At 42.8% G+C, this 25035-nt stretch overlaps 1 protein-coding gene across 1 annotated transcript in view; it reads left to right on the top strand.

Annotated features, from left to right (window-relative positions):
- Window positions 1-18221: 18221 nt before the first annotated feature.
- Window positions 18222-25035, top strand: part of ERICH6B (glutamate rich 6B) — a 48776-nt gene continuing 41962 nt past the window's right edge. Inside the window, exons 1-2 of the mRNA XM_074961054.1 lie at window positions 18222-18603; window positions 24495-24552. Coding sequence (XP_074817155.1) covers window positions 18222-18603; window positions 24495-24552 — 440 coding nt within the window. The remainder of the gene's footprint in view (window positions 18604-24494; window positions 24553-25035) is intronic.

A 25035-nucleotide genomic window follows, 5' to 3' on the forward strand; every position in this document is an offset into this window, starting at 1 on the left:
CTCTGCTTGATACCAGCTGCCAACTACAGAGTTTCCCTCTTTTTTATGAAGAAACATCTGAGTGATGCACAGAACCAGCCTTTGCCTATTTCCAAAACTTTCCAAACACAGAGGCACTGTAAACTCAGCTGCTCAGATGCCATGCTAATGGGCAACCATATAAAAACCTGGGTCAATAATTAGATCTGCAGGAGGGATGTGGCATATCAAGGATATATGGAAATGTATCACTCACCACTGAATTGTAGCACTCTTTTGTGTGGAAACAGAGCTATTGGTTAACAGCGCAGAACAACAAGGCACCAGGATGACCCCAGAAATTTTTCACATGGTACTGTCTGCTGCCTCTCTCCCGGCAGGCTCTCCAGTGCAGACATGCACTGCAGCTCCCCATACTTGCAGCAGGTCAGCTGTCAGCAGGGCAAGGTTAGGCTGGCCCAGGGGGAAGCCCTAGTGCAGGAACCAGCCCCACAGCAGCAGCAAGGAGGAGCGGCATTGTCCACGTCACCACCCACCCAGATTTGGCCCTGCTGTCCCACTATTGTGACAACTGGTGGTGGGGCCAAAACTGAGTGAGTGGCACTACAACCTGGTGCATGGGGGTTGCAGTGTTGTTCCCCTCCGTCATGATGAAGGGGGAACAAGGCAAAACTTGCTCCTCCGTACCACTGCCGTTGGGAGTGGCCAACCCTGATGAGTTGGTGCCCCTGCCAGGGGTATGTACCGTGAGTGACGTGTATGGCTGGGGGCGCCACTGTGCTGCACAACAATTTGGGACAGGAAGGGAAGAGGGATACCTTGTTCCGGGGAAAATCAGGGGGCAGAAAGCCGTACTTAGTTGGAAATGGACCAGGACATAGGCACTGACATCTTGGCTCTGAAGAAAGGTGTCACTAGACTGTTCCTGACCAGAAGACTTTAGCTTCCAGGAACACAGCATCTCACAAGCCCCCATCCTTCTCCAGTCTATGCCTATTTCAGTCCAGGTAATGTTCCAGTTATATTAAGGAATGAGATTTAAGTCTGTGCCAGGCCATTAGCACAGGATGCCTAAGGAATTTCCCCAGCCAGAAAGAAGATGAGTAAGTTGCAAGCAATCCCCCATGCAGGGTATCTGCTCTCTTGGCGGAGCATCCACCAGGGCAAGGCAGCGGTGCTCGGCTTGCCATGGGAGTAGAAAGCATAACACACGAACAGCTGTGGGCCGGCTGAGGGCGGGGCAAATTTAAACTGGGTTCGAGACGAGCTCTGGGCGCCTGGGGGCCCGCTAGTCCCGGTGGCTGAGAGAACGCTAGGACAATGTTTTCCGAACGTTGGAGTCGCGAGGATTCGAAAGGAAGGTCTGAGCAGGGGGAGGGGCATGCTGAGCCGCGGTGATGGCATCCGGGCTAAAAATTGACCAGGAGCGGGACTGGCTGGTCAGGAGAGGTGGGACAGAAGAGAGAAATGAATTGTAGACCGAGTGCTTTTCATTTCTGACAGGCAGGCGCTTCTCTCCTGCTCTAATTAGTTCTTGATGTCACTGAAAGGCAGAAAATGTTGCAAAACAAGGGAAGTGAGTTTCCAGGGTTGGAGGGGAAATGTGGTTGCGCCGGGAGAAAGGGGTTTTTCTTTTTTTTTTTTTGGTGTTGGGGTTTTTTGTCTGTTTTGTTTTTGAGTTATTGCTAGGGTGACTATATTTCCCAAAGGGAAAACGGGACACCATGGTGGGCTGGCCAAGCCCTCCACCCCCCAGGTGGGGCTGGCCCAAGTCCCCCAGGCAGGACTCAGATGCACATGCTAGGCTGACTTTGTTGAGGGGGTCTGTGTGTTTGGCAAGTCTTGGACTGATTTGACTCAGGGAGAGGGTGGTTCTCATTCACTCAAATGTTTCTTCAGAAAGAAGAGCAAAAAATTACATTTTGTTGAGACAGCTCTGAGATTTTATTACTGGAAGAGGTTTAGGAGAGTCTAGCTGTGAATATTAAACACTGTGGCTGCCTTAATATTGCTTAATATTTTATACTTTCTCTAGTTTGTATTGACTTCCAAATTTTCCCTTCTGCAATGTGGATTAAAAGCAAACAAAACCTTCCCAAAATACTGGCAGCAGGCCTTACAAAAGGTGAGGGCTTCTCCAAGGGCAAACAATTTTGAATCAGGCATATAGATGGGAACTATACTGGAGTTCTGGGGGTGCTGGAGTTCTGGGGGTGCTGCCACGTCCTCTGGCTTGAAGTGGTTTCCATTTTATACAGGGGTTACAGTTTAGCTAAATGGCTCTCGGCACCCCCACTATACACATTGTTCTAGTACCACTATATGGGAAAGCTAATAAACTTAGTGGAAAGAGATGAGAGGTGTGTTGTATAGAATCTTAGCACCTCACCCACACCTACACGTTTGCAAGTCAAACTCTGATAAATTTCTGTTGCTAAACTGCTAGTTACAATAGCGATTTCTGGAAGTGTCCCCGTCCCCCCCGCCCCTGAGATCTACCCATAGTGCTAGAATTCTAGATGCTTATTTTGGGGACTATATGAATAATCAAGTGACTCATTTATTCCAGTGTAAATCTGGAGTAACTATATTTACGTCTTTGGTGTTACTGCCAATTTGTCCAGTATAAATGAGACTGGAAACCGGTGTCTTAAATTTGGTCCTTATCCCTGGTATATTTTAGCTTAGTGCCTAACTTCTGTCCCAGCATTTTATAAGGTACATGGTGAAACTTACTTTTAGCCCTGTGTTTAGGGCCTATATAGACCCAAGGACTAACGTAAGTATTATTTGTCATGTGTGAAGGTTGCAGAACTGGGCCCTCTTAAAATACTTTCCCTCTGTAAAGGAAAGGGCCTCATGCACTGTTACATGGACTTGATTCTTCTCACATGGGTTAATAAGGAGTAATTCCACTGGTCAGTGGAGTTACTCAGGTGTGAAACTCACATAAGTCAAAAATATTTCTGCCTGAAACCTAGTGCAGTGTTGGAAATCAAAACTCTACTCCTGTTTCTGACTCAAACTAGAAATATTACTTAAAGCTAAATATAATAATTCTTCTGTGGTATCATCAGAACAATCATTTCTACTTTCAAAGCACGAAGGAGCCAGTATAACTGGAAATGTTATGTTCTGGGAATTCTTTGCATTTGGACTATCTAGCAACACTTTATCTCTGTTCTTTTATGACAAGAATCCATAAATACTCCCCGATAACTACAATTTATGGACCAACCCATTCTTTTTTATTATGTCATATAACTGCTTTCCTGTTGAACGATGAAGCTTTTTAGAGAGTATTTCAGAAACGCAAGTTCCTCAACTGTTAATAGAATATGTGCCCAGCCTGCCCTGGGATGCACTGGTGCAACTTGCCATTTAAATATCAATATGATAGGTGAGTTAAAAACACCAAAGACAGAGACTTATGGCCTTATTTTTCCCTCCTCTGAACCTGGTATAGCCATTTACACCTCTGCAACATGAATGCAGAGAAGTAACTATTGTCTTTTTCTAGCATTTTACATGTACTTTGCACAGGTGTAAATGACTGCACAAGATGCCAAGTGATGGAGAATCAGGCCCAGTGATAGAAACTTCCACTGAGTTAAGCTCTTCTCTGAGTAATACTGGTCTCATTTTTGTACAGAGGCCAGATTCTGATACTTTTACTCATGTTGAATGCACCTGATTCCATGTGTGGTGTGTGTCATTCACTTCGGTAGGAATGATCATGAAGCCAGGTGCCACTCAGTATGAGTAATGCTATGACAATCTGATCCAGAAGGGATCTAGACACTATGGGCTAGATGGGCTGCTAAGCAAGGCAATGGCAGAGTAGCTGGCTGGGTGCCTAGACAGTAGTAAACTGCTGCACTAAAGGGAATGAAGGAGTTTATTCCCCCAACCCACAGCATGGGGGAGAGCAGAGATGGTATTTTGGCTGGGAGTCATAGTTAGCTCTCAGAGTAACAGCCGTGTTAGTCTGTATTCGCAAAAAGAAAAGGAGTACTTGTGGCACCTTAGAGACTAACCAATTTATTTGAGCATAAGCTTTCGTGAGCTACAGCGTAGCTCACGAAAGCTTATGCTCAAATAAAATAGTTAGCTCTGCCATCCTAAGAGCAGACAAGAGCACAATGCTGCCCCCTTACGCAGAGCAGATTGTAACTTTACAGTCTAGCCCAGTTCTGCCACCTTTTAGTTTACACTGAGGTGCACTACCATGAGTACTGCTATTGATTCCAATAGAGCTATTGGTACTTATCTGAGTAAGTGCTACTCAGCGTCAGTAAGGACATCAGAATTGGACCCTGTGTAAGAACTGTGTTATTTGCAATAGTTGATTATTGTACAAGCACCTAGAACAGGGCCGAATGGAGCTATTTTTGCTGGTTGCCATAACATCAGCTGCGGTAGGGAAAGCGCAGACCCTGAATGCAGATCTGGGCAGGAATGTGATGGAGGAACTATGTGGGGCTGTTTTGTTTTAAAATGTGTCTGTAAATTTTAAGCCTGCATATCTTGACACTCCATTCTGTTACCCAACATCTGTGTTGCTGTACCTCACTTGATTTCAATGGGAGTACACAGGTCTAAAATTAGTGTCATGGAGGGAAGAACTGGCCTATACACATGAATGGTTTAGAATTTATGCAGCACTTTTAAATTTTTTCTTTACAAAAGCTTTTCTGGTTCCTTCTACCAAGTGTGCCACCCCCATGAGAAGTGTGGGGTCCCTGCCTGTGGGTATGGATGACAAGGGTGTTCATTAGGGTAGCAGGCTGAAAGTGCTGAGTTACAGAGAGAGGTCCCCATGGGTTATATTGGCTTCCTGAACTGCTTGACCTCTCAAGCAAGAGACAAAAAGGATCAGCTATACGTCTGTTGATTCCCCCTCCTTTCCCATCCCTTCTGGCATTTTGTCTTTTGGCAGAAAAATTTAGCACTGCATCCTATTCTCAATGGAGAGAGGGAACAAGTCCAATTAAGGATGGGGCCTGAACGGGAGCAGAATAACATAGTGGGATTTGCCCTTGTGACTGAACTCTTAGGGCTTGTCTAAACAAGCATTTAGTTTGTGGCAATCCAAGATGTGAATCTGCACTCCACTAACCTGCCACATGCTAACTGTTCGTGTGGACCCTGATGACGTGATCTACCCTGCTTTAGAACGGGAGTGGATTAAAATGCTCTAACAAACTGTTAATGCACAACAGCAGGGCCCAGTTAGTGCGTGGTGGGTTAGTGCAGGGTAAATTCACACCGCAGATTGCCGCCAACTAAATACTTATGTAGACAAGCCCTTATTCTTCAACTTTCATTCATAAAGAAAGCCTTAGACACATGGGGAAATTTACCAAGAAGCTGAGCAGAAATCAAGTGTATCCAAACGATTAATGGATTTATTAATTCTTATCAGTTTTGTTAATTGTCAAAGATATTAGGGCCTGATTTCCCTCTTGCACCAGTATAACTAGGCTATGCTCAACCCTGCTGTCATTACTCCAGTGAATCCGAAGGAGCTCCATGGGAGTCAGTTCAGTTACTCCAGATTTACACCTGAGTAACTGAGAGCAGAACCTGGCTGGTGGAATTCACTTTGATTCACAGTGTACATTAGCGGAGAAGTGGGCCCATTTGCTGTTTGCTCCCTCGCAGCAAATCCTGCTTCTCCTCCTGTTTTGCAGTAAAGTCACAATTCTGCAGTTGAGGCCCTTCCTCTGGGTCTCTCAGAGCATTTTGTTTTGTCCACCTGTTGTCGTCTGTAAGCTCCTCTGAGCAGGGACAATGCCTTAGAGGAGGGTAATGTAATTAATGAAAATCAACATAGGTTTATGGAAAATAGATTCTATCAAACTAATTTGATATACATATTTTGGATAAATTACAAGTTTGGTTGATAAAGGTAATAGTTCAAATCTGTACCTGTCAGGGCTTTACAAATAGCAATCACCATTATATGCATTTCCATAGCAATAGACTATGGAAGCAGAGGATTATGAATACTGTGGGATCAAGCAGTCACTGCTTGGCAGGAAAGATCACGTATGCAAGCACAACTATCTTTAAATATAACAAAGGCAAATGCAGGCTGAGTAAAATTCTTTTGGCAGAGTATTATTTCAAGCTTACTGCTGTGTGAAAATTCTCCTTTAGTGCCTAAGTTGCTGTATACAAAAGTCTCTTTAGCATTGCATACATATTAGCTCTCTATCTTTTGGGACAAGTATAGGGAGCTTACAACTAGAAATAATTTTGCTGGAAGTTCTCAGTACGATACTTTGTGTTTAACCTCATTTAAGAGGATTACATTTTCCTCCTCCTGCTGCTGGCTTGGGATGTGCAGTAATACAAATAATAAACATTCCCTCCCCTGTCCTTGGTTAATCCCAGAAGGAGGGAGTCTTCTCTGTGTACTTGCAGTGTGCACTGGATCTTGATGTAGTTTCATTCAGCTCTTATGCCTGCTAGGGATTCTCTCTGAGAAAGGCTTCCAAGTGTATTCATTACCCGCAAACACGCAAGGTTCCCAGGGGTGGTACCCAGGCTCACCTCACTACAGAGCTTATTGCCAGAGACTCTGGGCCCGATTATTCTCCCCAACTGGTGTAAATCAGGAATATCTTAGTGGAGGTTCGCCAATATAAGACTGGTGTGAGAAGAGAATCAGGCCTTATCTATAGTCAGGAATAGGTCTGATTCGGCAATCAGTGGCCATCAATCTGTCTATCTACATCACTGCTGACCCCTATGTGTAGGAAAAGCAAGCTGGAGTTTTTCAGATGACTTACTCAGGGTTTATCCTGGTTGCACCTAGGGGTAAATCTCAATTAGCTCAGTCAGAGTAAACCCCAGGCATAATGTTGTCTATAGGGGTCAGTGCTAGTGCTGAATCAAGGCTATGCCTGAGTATTGACAAGGCCTCAGGGACTCTCTTCACTTTTCTCCCCATGAAAGCTAAAGATAGGAAGGTCATGGAAAAGTCATCGGGGAGCATCAGTACATGTGAGAGAGCCAGGCACTCGCCCCATCCCTGAACATAAAGACCCACTTTCAGCCTTCCTTCTTGCATCGTTCTCTAAGGCCCATAGCACTTACCCCACTGTCACCTGAAAGAGTTTCTGATTCGCAAATGATGATTTCCTCCAAGCCCAAATCAGGAGGATGCGTGAACTGGAATGAATACAGCTTGATTTTTATGAGCTATGATTGAAGTGCTCAGAGTAAGGGAAACCTGTTTTTAACAGTGAACCAAGGGGATGTGACCAGAATGTATATTAGGCCAACAGTAGGCCATGCTCAGTCGCTTGCTTCACCAGGGGGACTCCGAGATCACTTGAGTGGTCAATTTTATCTGGGCGAGACTGTCAGTTACCAGATGGTTTGGTTTGGTTTTAATGAGGGAAGGCTACTCTGACACTCACTCCACTGCCTGAAGGCCCTGGATCAAACAAGGTCCTTCTGCTGCTTCCAGCAAATGTGCCAGTTCTGATTGCCATGGAGATTTGAAGTGCATTGGTGGTGAGACAGAAGATGAAACTAAGGAAGAAATAAATGCAAGGGGCAGCTACGCCAGTGAGGTGATTCCACTTTTATTAAAACGAATATGACCCTCTCTTTTCCTATACCCCTGGCCTCATAAGCCTGCAATCTTCAGCCCACTTCAGATGTGTTTGTTTCCTTAAGATTCAAGTGTTCGGACTAGATTTCAGCATAGAAAAGCTGCAAGGAATGTGAAACTGTGTAAAGGAAATAGCAGATAAGCATCACTTTTCTAAATACAATTGTGGTGTCTGGATGCCCTGGCACAGCTTGATTTGGTTCAGCTTCGCACGAGAGGAATAGCTGCATGCAAACATCTGTATATTCTAAACAGGTGATCCCTTGTGATATTTTTAATGGCGATTTAACGTTCTGTGGTTTATTTTCTAGGCTGTGACTGGCTTATTATTTGATATTTTATTTCATGGCTTCCTAGACCCGCAGCTCTATAAGGCAGAGACTGTCTTTCATGTTTGTAGAGAACAACGGGGACTTGATCCTTTATGGGGCCCCCTAGAAACTACTGCAATATAAATTGTATTAATAGCAGTACTGTCCAGATGCTTGGATCAGGATGATAGCCCCGTTATGGCAGATGTTGTACAGAGGTAGACACATCCCTAAAGTCTAGGATGTTCGATCTGTACGGCGTTCATACTCTGCACTTGCATGGCATGGGGAAAAATACAGTTGAAATGACTTCCCACCATTAGTTCTTTGTGAAAGTGTGGCACTCTGTCCCTCTTAGTGGTGGGTAAGTCAACTAGAAATTGAGGAGTCTGCTGCAGCACCGGCTAACAGAGAGGGTTGTGTGCGTTCAGGTAGTGAAAACTCAGGTACTAGGTTCCAAGTGTGATCTCTGCTGCCAACCACCCACCAGAGAGTGTTGGTGTTACATTTGCACCTGGTTTATAAGCTGATTTTGACATTTCATTTTAAGAACATCAGGGTGGGGAAGGTGAGCAGTCAAGCTAAACATCCTGTATATTAGTGGATACTGCCACGAGGCTCTGCTATTGTTGTACAGCTCTAGTCAAAAAAAAAGAAAATCCGCTGTGTATGAAAATTAAGAACTCTCTCTGTTTTGCAGCGTTCAAAATGGGCCTATTCTCCATTTTTTTCACTAATGTTTATGTGAAATTTTTAATTTTTGTAATGATTTTTTTTAACCACGAGCAAACACAGTCAGCAAAAAAGGATGATCAATATCGGTAAGAATGTCACTGAAATGGTCAAGAAGAAAAAATACAAAGACGGCAACAATTTTTTTGTGAAAAGTTCCATTGGCTGAAAAAAGGCCATTTTAAATCAGAAACAGTATTGACTAGCTCTAGTGTAGTAGCCTTGCTCGGAGCTGCAGAAGAGCAGGGATGGGTTGGTTAGAAGAATCCTCTTCCCCTCCAACAAAACAAAGGAAAAATTATTTGTATTGTGGTAGGCCCCAGTCAAGGTTGGGGTCATAGGTGTTGCACAGTGCACGTTACATAAAGTAAGAGACAGTCCCTGGCCTGCAGAGTTTATATTTTAAAGGCTAGATGAGATCTGTCAAACAGATCTGCCTGGGCTCACCCCTAAGCCTGTGTAGATCCCATTGGCAGGATCCAGGCCTATTATGAGAAAAGACATAACAGGGTGCAACAAATGGATGGAAGGGATGAAGGAGAGAGAAAGAAGGGAGAGGAAATGTATGGTTATAAAAACTATCCATATACAATGCTTAGATGGTTTTGAGACTTGATATTTTAAATAAATAATAAAAATCAGTAAGCAACTAAATAAAATACCAGAAGTCCCAACAGACACTTTGTCTCACTCTTGTCACACACTCAAAACTTCCCCCACAACAACTGGTACTTGAAGAGAAAGTGAGCTGGGAACTCCTCTTCTTGGCCCAGCTAGGGGTGGCAACAGCAGCAGTAATAGTAAAGCTGAGCAGCAGTATGGGCTGGTGGACTGGTACTGAGCTTGAAGTCAGAAAACCTGAGCTTTTGTCCCTGCTTGGCCACAGATTTACTATGTGACCCGGGGTCAGTCACATCAAACCTCTGCCTGTGTTTGTCCTCCCACCCTTAGTTTTTCTTGTCTATTTAGATTGTAAGCTCTATGGGGCACAGACAGTCTTACCTTGTGTTAGTACAACATCTAGCACAATGCAACACTTTATAAAAGATGTTGCCATAATCATTACTATTAATTTTCCCCTTCTTCCACTTGTTTTTATTATCTATCGTTTTTATTTATCTATCTGTCTATAGATAGATAATAAAAACGATAGATAATAAAAACAAGTGGAAGAAGGGGAAAATTAATAGTAATGATTATGAATCAGAAGTTAGGAATTGTAGAAAATTGAAAAGGGAAGCAAAGGGATACAAACAGAAATCTATGGCCAGCAGAATTAAGGACAGTAAGAAAGTTTTAAAATATATTAGGAACAAAAAGAATCCTGACAATTGTATCAGTCTATTACTATATGGAAATGCTAGTGTTATCAATAATAATGCAGAAAAGGCAGAAGTGTTCAATAAGTATTTCTGGTCTGTATTTGGGGATAAAAGAGATGATATAGTCTCATCATATGGTGATGATAATTCCAGTAGTATCTCTGGAGGATGTTAAACAGAAGCTATGAAAGTTAGATTCTTTAAAATCAGCAGATCCAGATAACTTGCATCCAAGAGTTTTAAAAGAGCAGGCAGATGAGCTCTCTGGACTTCTAATGTAGATTTTCAATAAGTCTTGGAGTACAGTACTGGGGAAGTTCCAGAAGAAAGCTACTGTTGTTCCAATATTTTAAAAGGGTAAATGGTATGATATTGATCCTGGGCAATATAATAAAGCGGCTGATATGGGACTCAATTCATAAAGAATTAGAGGAGGGTAATGTAATTTAATGAAAATCAACATAGGTTTATGGAAAATAGATTCTGTCAAACTAACTTGATATACATATTTTGGATAAATTACAAGTTTGGTTGATAAAGGTAATAGTGTTGATGTAATATATATAGACATCTCTAAGGCGTTTGATTTGGTACCACATGATATTTTGAATAAAAAACTAGCATGACAGAAAATTAATATGGTACCTATTAGGAGGATTAAAAACTGTCTAACTGATAGGTCTCAAAATGTAATTGTAAAAGGAGAATTATCATTGAGCAGGTGTGTTTTCTAGTGGGGTCCTGCAAGGATCAGTTCTTGGCTCTGTTATTTAACATTTTGATCAATGACCTGGAAGAAAACATAAAATCACCACTGATAAATTTTGCAGATGACACAAAAATTGGGGGAGTGGTAAACAATAAAGAGGATAGGTCACTGATTCAGAGCAATCTGGATTGCTTGGTAAACTGGATGCATTTTCATATGGCTAAATGTAAAATGTATACATCTAGCAACAAAGTATATGTGCCATACTTACAGGATGGGGGTCTCTGTCCAGGGAAACAGTGACTGTAAAAAATGATTTTGGGGTTATGGTTCATAATCAGGTGAACAGGAGCTCTGAGTGTGCTGCTGTGGCCAAAAAAGCTAATGCAATCCTACGGTGCATAAACAGGGGGATCTCTGTTAGGAGTAGAGAGGTATTTTACCTCTATATTTGGCACTGGTGTGACCCCTGCTGGAATAGCGTGTTCAGTTCTGGTGTCCATAACTCAAGAAGGGTGTTAATAAATTGGAGAGGGTTTAGAGAAGAGCCACAAGGATGGTTAAAGTCTATAAAACATGCCTTATAGAGAGAGACTCCAGGGGTTCAATCTATTTAGCTCAACAAAGAGAAGATTAATGGATGACTTGATTACAGTATATAAGTATCTGTACAGGGAACAAATACTTAATAATGTGTTCTTCAATCTAGCAGCGACAGGTATAACACAATCCAATGGCTGGAGGATGAAGCTAGACAAATTCAGACTGGAAATAAGGTAAATTTTTAACAGTGATGGTAATTAACCACTGGAACAATTAGCCAAGGGTCATGGTGGATTCTCCATCACTGACAATTATTTTAAAATCAAGATTGGATGCTTTTACTAAAAGATCTACTCTAGGAATTATGTTGGGGAAGTTCTATGGCCTGTGTTACACAGGAGGTCAGCCTAGATGGTCATAATGGTAAATGGTCCCTGCTAGCCTTGGAATCTATGGATGAATGAAGCTATTCTTTAGTGCTTATTATTATTAATTTGTAGCAACTACTGGACCAAATTGTGATCAGGCCTCATTTATATTAATAGATTTTAATAATGGACCATAACATGCATCTAATTTAACCTCCAGCATAACACAGGCCATAGAATTTCACCAAGTGATTTCCAGAATCACACCCATAAACTTCTTCTAGAGCTACAGTGTATCTTTTAAAAAGACATTCACTCTTGATTTAAGGCCTTCAAGTCACAGTGTCCATCACAACCCTAGGTAAGTTGTTCCAACGGTTAAATTTTCTCATTGTTAAGAGTTTGCTCCTTATTTCTAGCATGAATTTGTCTAGCTTCAGCTTCCACCCATTGGATCTTGTTGCCTATGTCTGCTAGATTAAAGAGTCCTCTACTATAAAAATTTCTCCCTCTGGAGGTACTTGTAGATGGTGATCCAAGTCACCTTTTAACCTTCTCTTGGATAAACTAAATAGACTGAGTTTTTTCAATGTCAATGCAAGGCAGGTTTTCTAGATCTTAAATCATTCTTGTACCTCATTTCTAAATCCTTTCCAATTTGTCAACATATATATCTATATATTACTTTTTTTAGCTGCCTTCTCTTCCCCGCTAAACCAGGTGGGTTTTCTTTGGTTGGTCGGTTGGTTTTTTTAATCCTCACAGACTTCTTCATCAGTTGTGGGATTGTGCCTTTTTGGGCATCTAGTAAGGTGTTTTTAAATGACTCCCTATTATCATTCACATTTTTTATTAAATTTTTCCTTCAGTTGATTTAGCTCATAATTGTTTTCAGCTTTGTGAAACTAGTCATATTAAAGCGTCAAGTATAAATATTATGGGCCTGGACTTTATTCTGTTTGCACTTTATAAATGTGATCAAGTCATGATCACTTGTACCTAAGCTATCATTAATTTTTAGTTCTGTGTTCAGTTCCTCCTTATCCATTAGGACAAGGTATAATATAGAATTCCTCCGAGCTGGATGCAATACTTCCTGGGTTGGAAAAATGTCATCCGTAATGTTTTTAGAAATTCAAGGATGTTTTAGTATTGACAGCATATGTCACTCAAATTGAAGTCCCCCATGATCCGGCAGCTTTTTTTTCTGCACATTATAGATAGGTGCATGAGGTGGTCATACTGTTCCCTAGTGTGATCTGTAACAGACACCAACTAATACTCCAGTTTGTGCTTTATTGGTTAGGACAGTGATTCATAAGCATTCCAGATAATTTTCTTCCAAGTTATCAGTGACTCGGAAACAGGTAATGCCATTTTTGACATAGAGTGCTAGTCCCTCTCCCCCTCTACTCACTTGATCTTCCTACATAGGTTAGAACCATTTATTTTAACATTCCAGTTGTGCGCATCATCCCACCAGGGTTCAGTAACACCAGCTAGATCAAATTTATCCTCATAAATGAGCAATTCCAATTCCTCTTGTTTATTACCCTGGCTACTAGCATTGGTGTTAAGGCAATTCATGATTTTTTTTTCTCTTCATGCCCTTTGGTTCCTTGATTAATTTTGTTCTCCTAGTCTTAATTTTGTGCTGAGCACTCAGATCTTCGCTCTTTTTTTACACTCCTCTTTTGCTATTGGTTTACCCCCTCCTGGCTACTCTAGCCAGTCTGTCCCTGGGTAGATTAGAGGCCTTTTTCTGACGTAGAGGCCATCCAAACTAAACTGCCAGCTCTCCCACAAAAGGTGGATCAGTGTTCCACAAAGCCAAAACTTACACCGCTTACCTAGCCAGTGGTTCACTTCCAGAATCTTCTGTCTTCCTTCTCTTGTGGGACAGCAAGCATCTCAGAGAAGATTGCTTGAACATTCTTCTTCTTCAGCAAGTTTCTGAGTTTCTTGAAGTCATCTACTATCTGCGAGATATTTCGTGACTCAGGGTCATTAGTGTGAATGTGAACCATCCCTGATGGCTCCTTACCCATCAACTTCAGAAGCCTATCCAATCTTGGAGTGAAGTCTCCTGTTTTGGCTCTGGGAAGGCAGCACAATGTCCTGTTGTCCACCTGTCCCTTGCAGAATGTTCTTTCAAGTGTTCTAAGTATTGGATCTCCAACAAGGATTGTCTGTCTTCCTTGGATGGCTGGAATGCTCTTTGAGGGCAACTCGATTTTTCATACAGGTTGGACCAAGCTACCATCTACATGTGTGTACCATACATCTCTCTGTCCCCTTAGACCTCCTGGATCTTGAGAGGTCTCTTCCAACGTTTCTACGTTCAGGACCTGGTGTCAATTTGAAACTTCTATCTGTGTAGAATTCTTCCTGGTCCTCTTCTCTGTGATGTGCCCATCCTCATCTGTCTCCAGCTGTGCAGATTGCCTCCATGATTTCTTGCCTCTGGTGGTTATGAATTCCCAGACCTCCTCTCTAACTTCCTCTTTCTCTGATTCCTTGGTGGCCAGTTCCATTTTTCTTGAACCTGGGGTTCTGATAGCAGCTGCCAGGAAAGACCACAACAAATCCATGTATGACGTGGTCACCAAGTGTAGGCTGATGAACTTGAAAAATCCCCAAGAGCAATATACCAGTGAGAGCTATGATAATGAACATTCCCTGCTTGCTCTGAAGCAAACAAGACCCATTGCAGATGGGGGCAAGGCTCTTAAAACTTCCTCCAGTCACATCACAGACCCAGAATGGCTGCTCTGCTGGACCTCTTTCCAAATCTGGGATAGGAGACAGGATGCACTACATCAACCCTCTCTACACAGACTACAACATAAGGAGTCTGCAATAATAAGGAAACCTACCCAGGAAAATGTGGGATCCTTTAATGTCCTTAGACACAGGAAACTGTCCCAAAATCCTGTTAGGCAAATGTCCAGTATTACCACATAAAAATAGCAAACACCCTATGTCTGCTTAAATCAGTAAGAGTGAACTGGTGCTGCTGAGGCTGAACTGGTGGTAGGCCAGCATAGCCAGAGCCCTAGTGTTTTTACCATCCAGTTAATTAAAGTCGTGGTAAAAAAACAGCCTTGTCTACAGTAAGGCTCCCATCAGTGAGAATTTTTTGTAAAGAAGGCCCACCTAGGAAAGAGAAGGTAGGTAAGTTCTGCTCCACATGGCCAAGATGGCAATGTTGGAACACACACCTATGACGTGGCAGTGTGTATTAACAGGGTGAAAGCAGAGAATAGCTTTGAAAAATTCTAGAGAAAATACTACTGATAAAAAGAGACACAAACCTCTCAGTGGAAGAGAGAAAAAGGAGAAAAGTCCAAAAAAGATGGAAACTTAAGTAAATTTTAATTTTATCAAAAGTTTGACACAAGAATGTCACAATAAAATACTCACTCCCCTATTTCCAAAAGCTTTTCCAAAACTTGCCTCCAAAGTTTCAATCCACCAGCCCCAACCTCAGAATTCCCTGGAATTATTATTAGGAGGAGGAGGAGGGTATGCTCTAAGGAGAGGGTAGGACAGGAAGAGGGGAGCTGTTGTGAGATAGGAAAGGGCAGGTTCAGCAGAATTTCAGAATAGCCAAATGTTTTGAAATGGCTTTTGCAAGACATTTTTGGAAAGCAACAATACATTGTAATAACACCAAACCAATGTACAGCACAGAACTCCTTAAAGAGCCTTGGATGTTCCTTGCAAGGAATTGCATTTGGTTAGAGTCATAGAATATCAGGGTTGGAAGGGACCTCAGGAAGTCATCTAGTCCAACCCCCTGCTCAAAGCAGGACCAATCCCCAATTTTTGCCCCAGATCCCTAAATGGCCCCCTCAAGGATTGAACTCACAACCCTGGGTTTAGCAGGCCAATGCTCAAACCACTGAGCTATCCCTCCCCCCAGGTTCCCTCACCAGACTTGAATTTCCTTGCCCTTAATTTGGACGAATATGGCAGAAGACCCTTTCCTTTCCTTTCCTTTCCTTTTCATTGGAAACATAATGAACAAAACTCTCCAGAACTTGGAGAGATGTAATGTAGGGCCACAAAGGAACTATCTGAGAATATGGCAGAGCTACAGCAAGGATAATAATTGGCACCAGTGTGACCACTGCTGCAATACTATGTCCAGTTCTGGTGCCCACAATTCAAGAAGAATATAAATAAATTTGATTGGGCTCAGAGAAGAGCCAGGAGAATGATCAAAGGATTAGAAAACATGCTTATAGGTACAGACTCATGGAGTTCAATCAATTTAGCTTAACAAAGAGAAGGTTAAGGGGTGACTTGATCACAGGCTGTAAGTATCTACATGAGGAACAAATATTGGGCTCCTCAATCTAACAGAGAAAGGTATAACATGATCCAATGGCCAGAAGATGAAGCTAGACAAATTCAGACTGGAAATAACATTTTATTTTTTTATTAGTGATGGTAATTAACCATTGAAACAATTTACCATGGATCATGATCCATGTTCCCTCTAATTTTTTACGTCCATGTGCAGAATGAATTTTGTTATGTGTACCAATATGCAGCTGATGCGTGGCAGGGATGGGGCTGAGGGGTTCGGAGTGTGGGGGGGGCTCAGGGCTAGTCAGAGGGTTGGAGTGTGGGCTCTGGGGATTGGTTTGGGGTGTGGGAGGGGGCTCAGGACTGGGGCAAAGGGTTGGGGTGCAGGGGGTGAGGGGCTCTGGCTGGGGGTGCAGGCTCTTGGGCTGGGGATGAGGAGTTTGGGGTGAGGGAGGGGACTCGGATCTGAGGAAAAGGCTTTGGGTATGGGAGGTGAGGGCTGTGGCTGGGGGTGAGGGCCCTGGGGTGGGGCCAGGGATGAGGGGTTTGGGGTGCAGGCTGCCCCGGGACTGTGGCGGGGAGAGAGGACTCCCCCCAGCCCTCTCTCGCTGCAGCAGCCCGGGGCTGGGGGAGAGGTGCATCTCCCCACTGCGCACCTATGTGGCCCTTGATGGCCTGCTGCGCGGCCACACAGATTAGAGGGCGCTTAGGTCATGATGGATTCTCCATCAATGACAATTGTAAAATCGGGATTGGATGTTATACCAAAAGATGTGCTCTAGGAATTATGTTGGGGAAGTTCTATGGCCTGTGATATACACGAGATCTGACTAGATGATCACAATGGTCCCTTTTATTCCCCCCCCCCCCCGTATTGTTTCTCACACGTTCTTGTCAACTGCTGGAAATGGCCCACCTTGATTATCACTACAAAAGATACCCTGGTAATAGCTCACCTTACCTGATCACTCTCGTTACAGTGTGTATGGTAACACCCATTGTTTCATGTTCTCTGTGTGTATATAAAATCTCCCCACTGTATTTTCCACTGCATGCATCCAATGAAGTGAGCTGTAGCTCACGAAAGCTTATGCTCAAATAAATTGGTTAGTCTCTAAGGTGCCACAAGTCCTCCTTTTCTTTTTATAATGGTCCCTTCTGACCTTGGAATCTATGGTAATCAGGTGAGTTTTTCAATCACTGAGAAAAGCTGAATGTTCCTCCAATCTTTAAAAAGGTAAAGGAGAGTCTCCAAACTATTCATCTGATGTTTAACATAGGTAAAATGTGTGTTAATGACCATATTGGTGAGCAACTAGAGTAGAGGAAAACAATGCATGATAATATCCAAGATGGGACTGTGAAGCACAGGGGCCGTCAACCTATCTTTAGTCCACTCCCACCCCCCTTTTCCTTTTTCTTTACATAAAACGGATTGGGTGGATCAGAGGAAGAAGCTATCATCAGCCAGGTATTCAAAAGAGCAGGGCAAGTCACTCTGCTTGACTAGTGTATGTTTCACAAAGAGCTGTACAAAACTTAAAATATCAGATCCATACAGGATTTTCAAAGGCTAATATTTTTATTCATTTCAAGTCTTTCTTGGGCTGTCTTGTTTGTCATCTCTTAATTGGCATGTTAAATGGACCACCAGCTGGGCCAGTTAAACAGATTCCTCTGTATATTTGTGGTGGTTGCCAGCATGGAGCATAAAATGCCTAAAACAATTTGTTTGGACGCTGGTAATGAATATAAAGTGCACTTGGATCCAGGCTTCATATGGTAAGTTTCAACCATTCAGCATTTTATAGCCAATGACAAAGCCCCTGGAAAAGTGGGTTAATAATGACATCACCGGCGCAATTTTTAGTGCAGCGTTAGTGGGTACCACGGTAATGTGTATTATGAGGCGAGGTATTTGATTCTAGTGTGTTTGGGCCTATGAATATGGAGTTCTCTGAGGTATTTTGGGGTTTCATTTTTTTAAGCTATCCCAGGGCCTGATTCAGCAAAGCACTTAAGCACACGCTTAACAAAGTCCTGCTGACCTCCATGGGATTTAAGCACATGCTTAATACTAAGGACATGCTTAAGTGCTTTGTTGGATTGGAGCCCTAGTAGACCCTCCTGAAAAGAAAGTGATTTTCAATCTAATAAGGTTATCTCAGTGTGAATATTTTAACTACATAAATCAATGTGCCCAGCAGTAGCAAATGACTAATGGGATTATTCTTTCTTTCTTTCTTTGTTACCAGAATGATGAATTGACTTCTTGCCTGTTGCTGAAGATTTTCATCTCCTTAATGCATTGCAGATATGTCGAAAGGACACAAGCTGTCAGTGGCTGGCAGTAACCAGCCCCAACTGAGAACATCCCCATCTCCCTCTGGGTGTATTTCATCAGATTCCCAATCTGCTATTTTGTGCCTCACTGTAGAAAATGTTAAAAAGCTAGAAAAAGAGTATTTGACTGCAAAAGGAGTCCTTAGTAACCAGTCCGTGGAGGAGTATGTTAAGCAGAGTAATCTCTGTTTGCTGGAGAGAGAGAGGAGTGGGGAAGTTAGCAGAGAGCATGTCCCAGATAAAAAAGATCCAGAAGGAGCCATCTCCTTCCTTTCAAGAGAGCTGGATAAAAAGTACAAGGAAACTCACTTGGAAAAGGCTGAAGAAATTTCACACAAAGGCAGATTATTGGCAGGTATTTTGGCTGAGAGGGGGATTTCTTTGTCCTTTTAAAATATGTGTTCAGACAAGGAGAACATGGTTATTTGGGGAAGGCCTTTCAAAGATGCTCTCAGTGCTGATCTAAATAATCCCGGTGAAGGCAACAGTAAAACTCCCACTGACTTTGGTGAGAGCAGTTAGGCTGATCATGAGTGTTTTATGGATATGGGATTAAAATTCCAAATTTATTTTGCAATGGGTTGCTCACATGTGGTCGATAGCCACACTTCTATTTAATTACACACACAAAATCTCTGTTAAAAGAACAACGATTAAGATTGCAATGTCAAGCGCTCAAAAGTTAGAAAATGTGGCAAAAATAGTATGATTCAGTCTTTAATTACACAATCACATAATGCATATGCATAAGGACACTGAATTAAGGTTTCAGAGGCAACCTTGATTCTGGTATTCTGTAATTTTTGAGAGTTTGACTTTGCAATATTTATAAAGTTCTTTACACCCCAGTTTGGGAGAAAGGGTATATAATTTTCTAGATTTTTTTAAAAAGAAATTGAAAAATATAAATTCAACACTCACATGGGTCAATAGCTGGGTTGGAACTTTCTGGAACCACTGCACAGATCTCTGCCACTTGGGCTAAGGAAGTAACTGATAGCAATAGTAGGTTGTTATCCTCTAAGTAGACCAGCACTAGAGGGGAATGAGAGACACACTTGGTCAGTGAGTTTCAAAGCTATTTGATGGGAGCAGAGGGATGGTGAGACTCAGGAACTGTGGGTTCAATTCCAGACTCTGGAGGGGAGTGTTCTCTCATGGGTCCAGACTTTTCTTTCTGTTCCTTTCAAACTTGACCCCTTCAGTCCTAGCCCCTTCAACCTGTCCATGTCCTGTCCTTTCTTGCCTCTTCTCCACCCTTGGCGCCTCATCCCAGTCAATTCTCGACTAGCCAGTCCTCGTCTTTACTCCTCAGGCTGCTCATCCAAGCCCCAGTCTCCTTGCCCAGCCAATCCCAGTTTCTCTCCTGCCCCCAGTCCCAGTCTCACCAGGCTTCTTGTACCAATCTCTCTCCTTTCCTTCACCCCTGGTCCAGCTTTTGTCCCCTCTGCTTTAGAATCAGATGGCTTCCTCCTCCACACAGCATGAATACCAACAAGACAGGTCACTGAGCACTCAGAGGAGACAGGCTCCCTGTTCTGAGTTCCAGTGACCACTCATCCTCCCCTCCTAGCCCAGATCACCTGAGAGTGGTCACTAGGGGGAAGTCTGGGCTGCAGCATGCTCTGTAACTGTGTGGGGACTGAGCATGCTCAGTGATGACAAACTTTGGCTTTACAGCTGTTAAAATTGAAGACTTCTCTACTGAGCATGCATGAACTATGATTTTCAAAGGCTTTATACCAGGGGTGGCCAAATTTACTGACTCTCTGAGCCACATATGACAATCTTAAGAACTTTGAAAGCTGAAACCCCAAGACACCCCCCCATCCCTGCTGAGCAGAAGCCAGAGGCGACGCGTAGGTGAGGCACGTGGGGTCATGTGTCCCCCTGAGATTTTTGCCAGGGGTTGCTGGCCCCGCTCCATCACATGATGCCACCGGGCCCTCTCCCTGCATAAGAGTTGCTGGAGCCAGCAAGCTGGGAGCTGTGGCTGTGGGGAGTGGCAACGGCAAACAGTTGGGAGCTGCAGGGACAGCTGCTGCTTTTGCAGCTGCCTCTCCCTGCGGAGCGAAAGCAGCAGCATTGTGTTTTCTGGAGATGTAGCGGGGATAGGTGTTTTCCCCTCAACTCTGTGTATTTACCGTGCACGCCTTACCCACTTCCTTAGAATTACAATAGTCATCTCTGCTCATATACAAGGTTTATTTTCTTAATGCATAAAAACCATTTAAAGTCTCTCTTCTCCACAATGAAATCAAATATTCTTAGCATGCACTCACACGAGCTACATCCTTGCAAGTAAATCCCCCACTGGAATAGGTCAAAGATTTGAAACAAAGCTGTCAACTAACTAGAACTGAATGCATATAGTAACCTCAACAAATGCCATTCTGAGGAAGGAAGCTAAGAACTAAAATGTTGGACCACAAACTTTTGACTTGCAATTTAAAATGCAAGTAAGATGATACTCTGTCTGTGGCTTCTTTGGCATAGAGTGGTACATGGATGCGTGGTAGGTAAAAAAATCAAATATGGGTTTTGGGAACTCCTTGTTTTGGACCCAGAAAGCACAGTCAATAATACAGATTTATACAGACTCTTATCAGTACAAAAATTGTCAAAGAAGGGAAATTCCAAATGTAATTTTGTCGTCTTTATTTGTTGTTCATTAGTGGGGGGCGGTTGTTTTTGTTTTGTTTTTTCAAAAAGAAAAAATGAAATATTTCTGTGGGGAAATATCTCAAAATGAAGGGGAAAAGCAGGAAAAATATGAAAGCTGGTAAAATAATCTGTAGCAAAAAAAGGAGGAATTTTGCCTTATTCTCTCCATGTGCTGACTGAACAACCTACAGGTTTCTCATTGTTTTTCCAGTTTTTAACATTGTTGGATCAAAAATAGTCACAAATAATTCTTGGACTGTAGATTGTGAGTAATTTGTGGGAGAATTCAATATTTGAAATTTGAACTGGTGTGGTTAGATTTGATTGGTCACGTTGATCACATGGTATGCTATACTGTGATCATGTGGTATGTTTCTGTTCCCTGGTTGAATGAGAGTAACTCTTAAGTCCTGTCTACTCTTCAGAAATTTACAAAAATATTTCATCCCGTTCTAAAGCTGATTATCCAGTAATATAAACAAGCTCTAGCAAAGGGATCCATATTTAAAACCAGTTTAGTTAAAACCACTTTTCAACAAGTTAACTAAACCAGATCCATCTTCCAGAGCCTTGTGTGCACTATCCTTCCAACCGGTCCTAGAACAGGTCTGAATGTCTGTATAATGTCAACCCAACTTTGGAATCAGGTTTTCAGTGTGAATACTCCATTTACAAACTCAGAATTTCCTGTCCATGAACACTTTTGCTTAAAATTTGGTGTTGCCACAAATATTTATGCCAGTAAACTCACCCACTAAAATATTTACAGAAAGCGGATACAACAAGGGTCTGAACATATTAAAATGAACTCCTCTTCATTTTTAAATGACTGTCCTATAAAGTTTAATGTAGTGGATATATGTGTAGCTCTACAACACATTGTTTTAGAATGTCCACTGTAACGTAAAAATATAGGGCCAGAGTTTCATTTGCACTACAGCCCCTTTACACTACTCTAGATGTGTAAAGGGGCCTAAAAGTGGTATAAATTTGCACCAGATACCCACTTTTAGGCTTCTTCGTGCTGCCAGAGCAGCATAAAGGGGTCCTGGTGTGAATGGCCCATGAAGTATGGGCAGTAACATGGCATCCAGGAACCTTTTTTGATTCTTTCAGCTTACCCGTCCAGTTACTTTCAGCACTTCTCTCTTGTGCTTTCTTTTCCCCAGGTGTCTTCTGCATGTTCCCTTTCTTATCCTCAACCTCCTCCCATCACCTTAGTGTATAAACCTCTCTCTTCATCCCCTTGCTGTCCATGTGCCTTTTTCTTCTCTCCCCCCGCACCCCAAACCCTGATGGTCTCTCATGTCTCTCTTCCATCTCCTACTCATTTCTGAATGGCTCTGTCTTCTTTCCCTCTATTTCTCTCTATATAAATTCCTCTTTTTTAGATCACAACTATGCTTGGGATTTTTGCACTGATGCTAGTGTGGCCTTGGCCACCACGTTGGTCAACATCAGGAATTGAACCAAGGATCTTTAAAGCAGAGTGTCTACAGCTTGAGCTAAAGAGCCAGACTCTCTAGCTGAAAGCTGTAACAGACCCATAGTCTCTGAGGGGTGGGTACAGAGGGGGATGTGTAACACTCACTGACCAGTGGGTTACAGCAGCACCTAGTATAGATGTGCTGCACGCGTGTAAAAAATGGCTTGCATTGATGCAGCTCGCCCTGGTTGCAAACAAGGATAAACCACACCAGTGAAAACTACCTCTTACATTGGTGCAGCATGTTTACACTGAGGGTTTGTACTGGTGTAAGAGGTAATCCCAAGTGTAGACAAGCTCTTACAGTGTGTCTGTAGTGCAGGTAAAGATGGGATGGTAGCACAAGGAGGCATATCCATGCTAGCTTCAGTCTAGATCACCTAGGTAACATCAGCAGTGCAGATGTGGTGGCCCTAGTTTCAGCACAGGATAGCAACCTGCAAAAAAGTCCTCCCGGGACCCTGGGCACCTACTCGGGTTGCTCGCCCATACTGAAGCCCATGTCACCATGCCCCCACTGCTATTGTTACCCATGCTATCTAGGTTAAAGCTAGCACAGGTATCCATGCTAAAATCACACCTTTCACTTGCAGTGTAGGCATATTCATGGGCTACATCTACACTCTGAGCTAGCATGCTGGTTTCCCCTGCTCATGTATGCGTACACAGTAGCTGTCATCCAACTGTTGTGGGTGTAAATACCAGTGTAGCTGTGGTAACATGGGTAGCAGCAGCAGAGGCCTGGCTGAGACGTGCCACGTACCCACCAAGTTGCAGGTGGGTTTGTACTCGGCACAGCTCAGTCATGGCTTGACTGCTGCTGCTCGTGCTACTGTAGCTACACTGCTATTTATACTCACGCTAGCTCTCCCTGAGCACCATCAGAGGACGCTCAATCTCAGCCTCTGTGCTCCTCAGAATACCACGGGTAACGCTGACAGACCGCGGTCCTCGATGGGCAGGATCGAACCGGGGGCCTCTGGAGCTTAGGTCATGAGCCTCTATAGCATGAGCTAAACTCCAGCTGGCTGTTAGCTAAGGCTGTAGAGCAGACTCATTTTATCTCTCTAAGTGGTCTCAGTGCCACTAGATGGGACAGAACACCACACCCAGGAGGTGTGTGGGTTACACACACTCTGTCTCAGCACCACTAACAATTGTTTTCAACTAGAAAGAATTGATTGTGCAATTCTAGTTAGTTTCAGATTAGTCACACACACATGCCCCCGAGAACACACTACCGTGCAGAAGCACAGGCATGATTAAGTCGAGTGAGAAGTCCACAGGAGTCCGCTATTTTGATAAGCGGGCAAAATGTGGGGTTCCTGCCAACCTACAGCCAATTTAACTCCCCCTATACACAATTTTACATGGCACTTTGTGGGAGGTTTGGAGAAAAGTTTTCAAAACGTATTGGTTTATACTCTATGCAAGGAATTCACTTGGCATGCTGTCCATGGTAGTTTAAAAGGCATATTGCTGTAGGTTGGCGTTTGTGTGTGTGTGTGTGTATTACTGGAATTTACATAACAGTGCTAACTGTGTACACATGGCATATTGCTAGGTTTGTAGAGTAATTTACATGGCACACTGTCACAGCTTTATCTCTTTAGGAACAGCATACGGTACAGTCTGCAGAGTATGACATGATACTAGGGTGACCAGATGTCCCGATTTTATGGGGACAGTCCTGATTTTGGGGTCTTTTTCTTATATAGGCGCCTATTCCCACCCCCTGTCCTGATTTTTCACACTTGCTGTCTGGTCACCCTAGGTGATACAGGTTAGTTATAATCATAATTGAATAGGAAGGCAAAGTAAATTTGCTTGTAAAACGTATCATTTTCTGAAAATTCTGTCCTCAGACTCCAAGGGCTTTTTTAATAACTAATTTTAAAGGCCCTTCCCCCCCCCGCATACAATTTATTGTATCATTAAAATGCAAAAAGCTTCCAATTAAGGCAGCAACTCTGGCAAAGTGTTGTCTGAAATACAAAATAGTGGAATAGCAAGAAAATTCAATACTGAAAAGCTCCATTGTTCCACAAGGCAAAACATATGTTTAAAGAAAACTTTTCTCTTCCTCTCCCCTCCAGAATTTCAGGCAGATTCTCTATCAACTCCGCATGCTGGTTCTAAATCAAAGGAATCAAAGTAAGGAGAGTATTTGATAACATTTTTCAGTATGATTCAGTCAGGTTACTGTATATTTGTACAATACCTAGGCTAGTACTGTGAATATCTAACAACTGGAGATGTACAGTATGTCTCCGGCATCTACATTCTGGCAGGATCTGCTGTATCTGTGCTATTAATAATCTGGAAGTTACTTCTGTCTAAGTAATTGTCTCATACCCCGCATCGTTTGCTATATTAAAAAGGATATTGTCAACCTGTGCAGACATCAATATAATTGTTTCTTAAAGGAAAATGCAGCCCTGGAAGTTGTGCGTGTATTTATATGATTTTATTTGATGAAATGTTTGTATAGCTTGGATGAAACAGTGAGCTGGATCCTCTCCTGGTGTAAATCAGCACAGTTCCATTGTTCTCTTCATTGACTTCAGTGGAGCTATGCTCATTTACATGATCTGAGGATCTGGCCCAGCTTTAGGCCCTCCTCTATAAATGTTAGAC

This window comes from Natator depressus, chromosome 1 (genome assembly GCF_965152275.1).
Source record: "Natator depressus isolate rNatDep1 chromosome 1, rNatDep2.hap1, whole genome shotgun sequence".
NCBI lineage: Eukaryota > Metazoa > Chordata > Testudines > Cheloniidae > Natator > Natator depressus.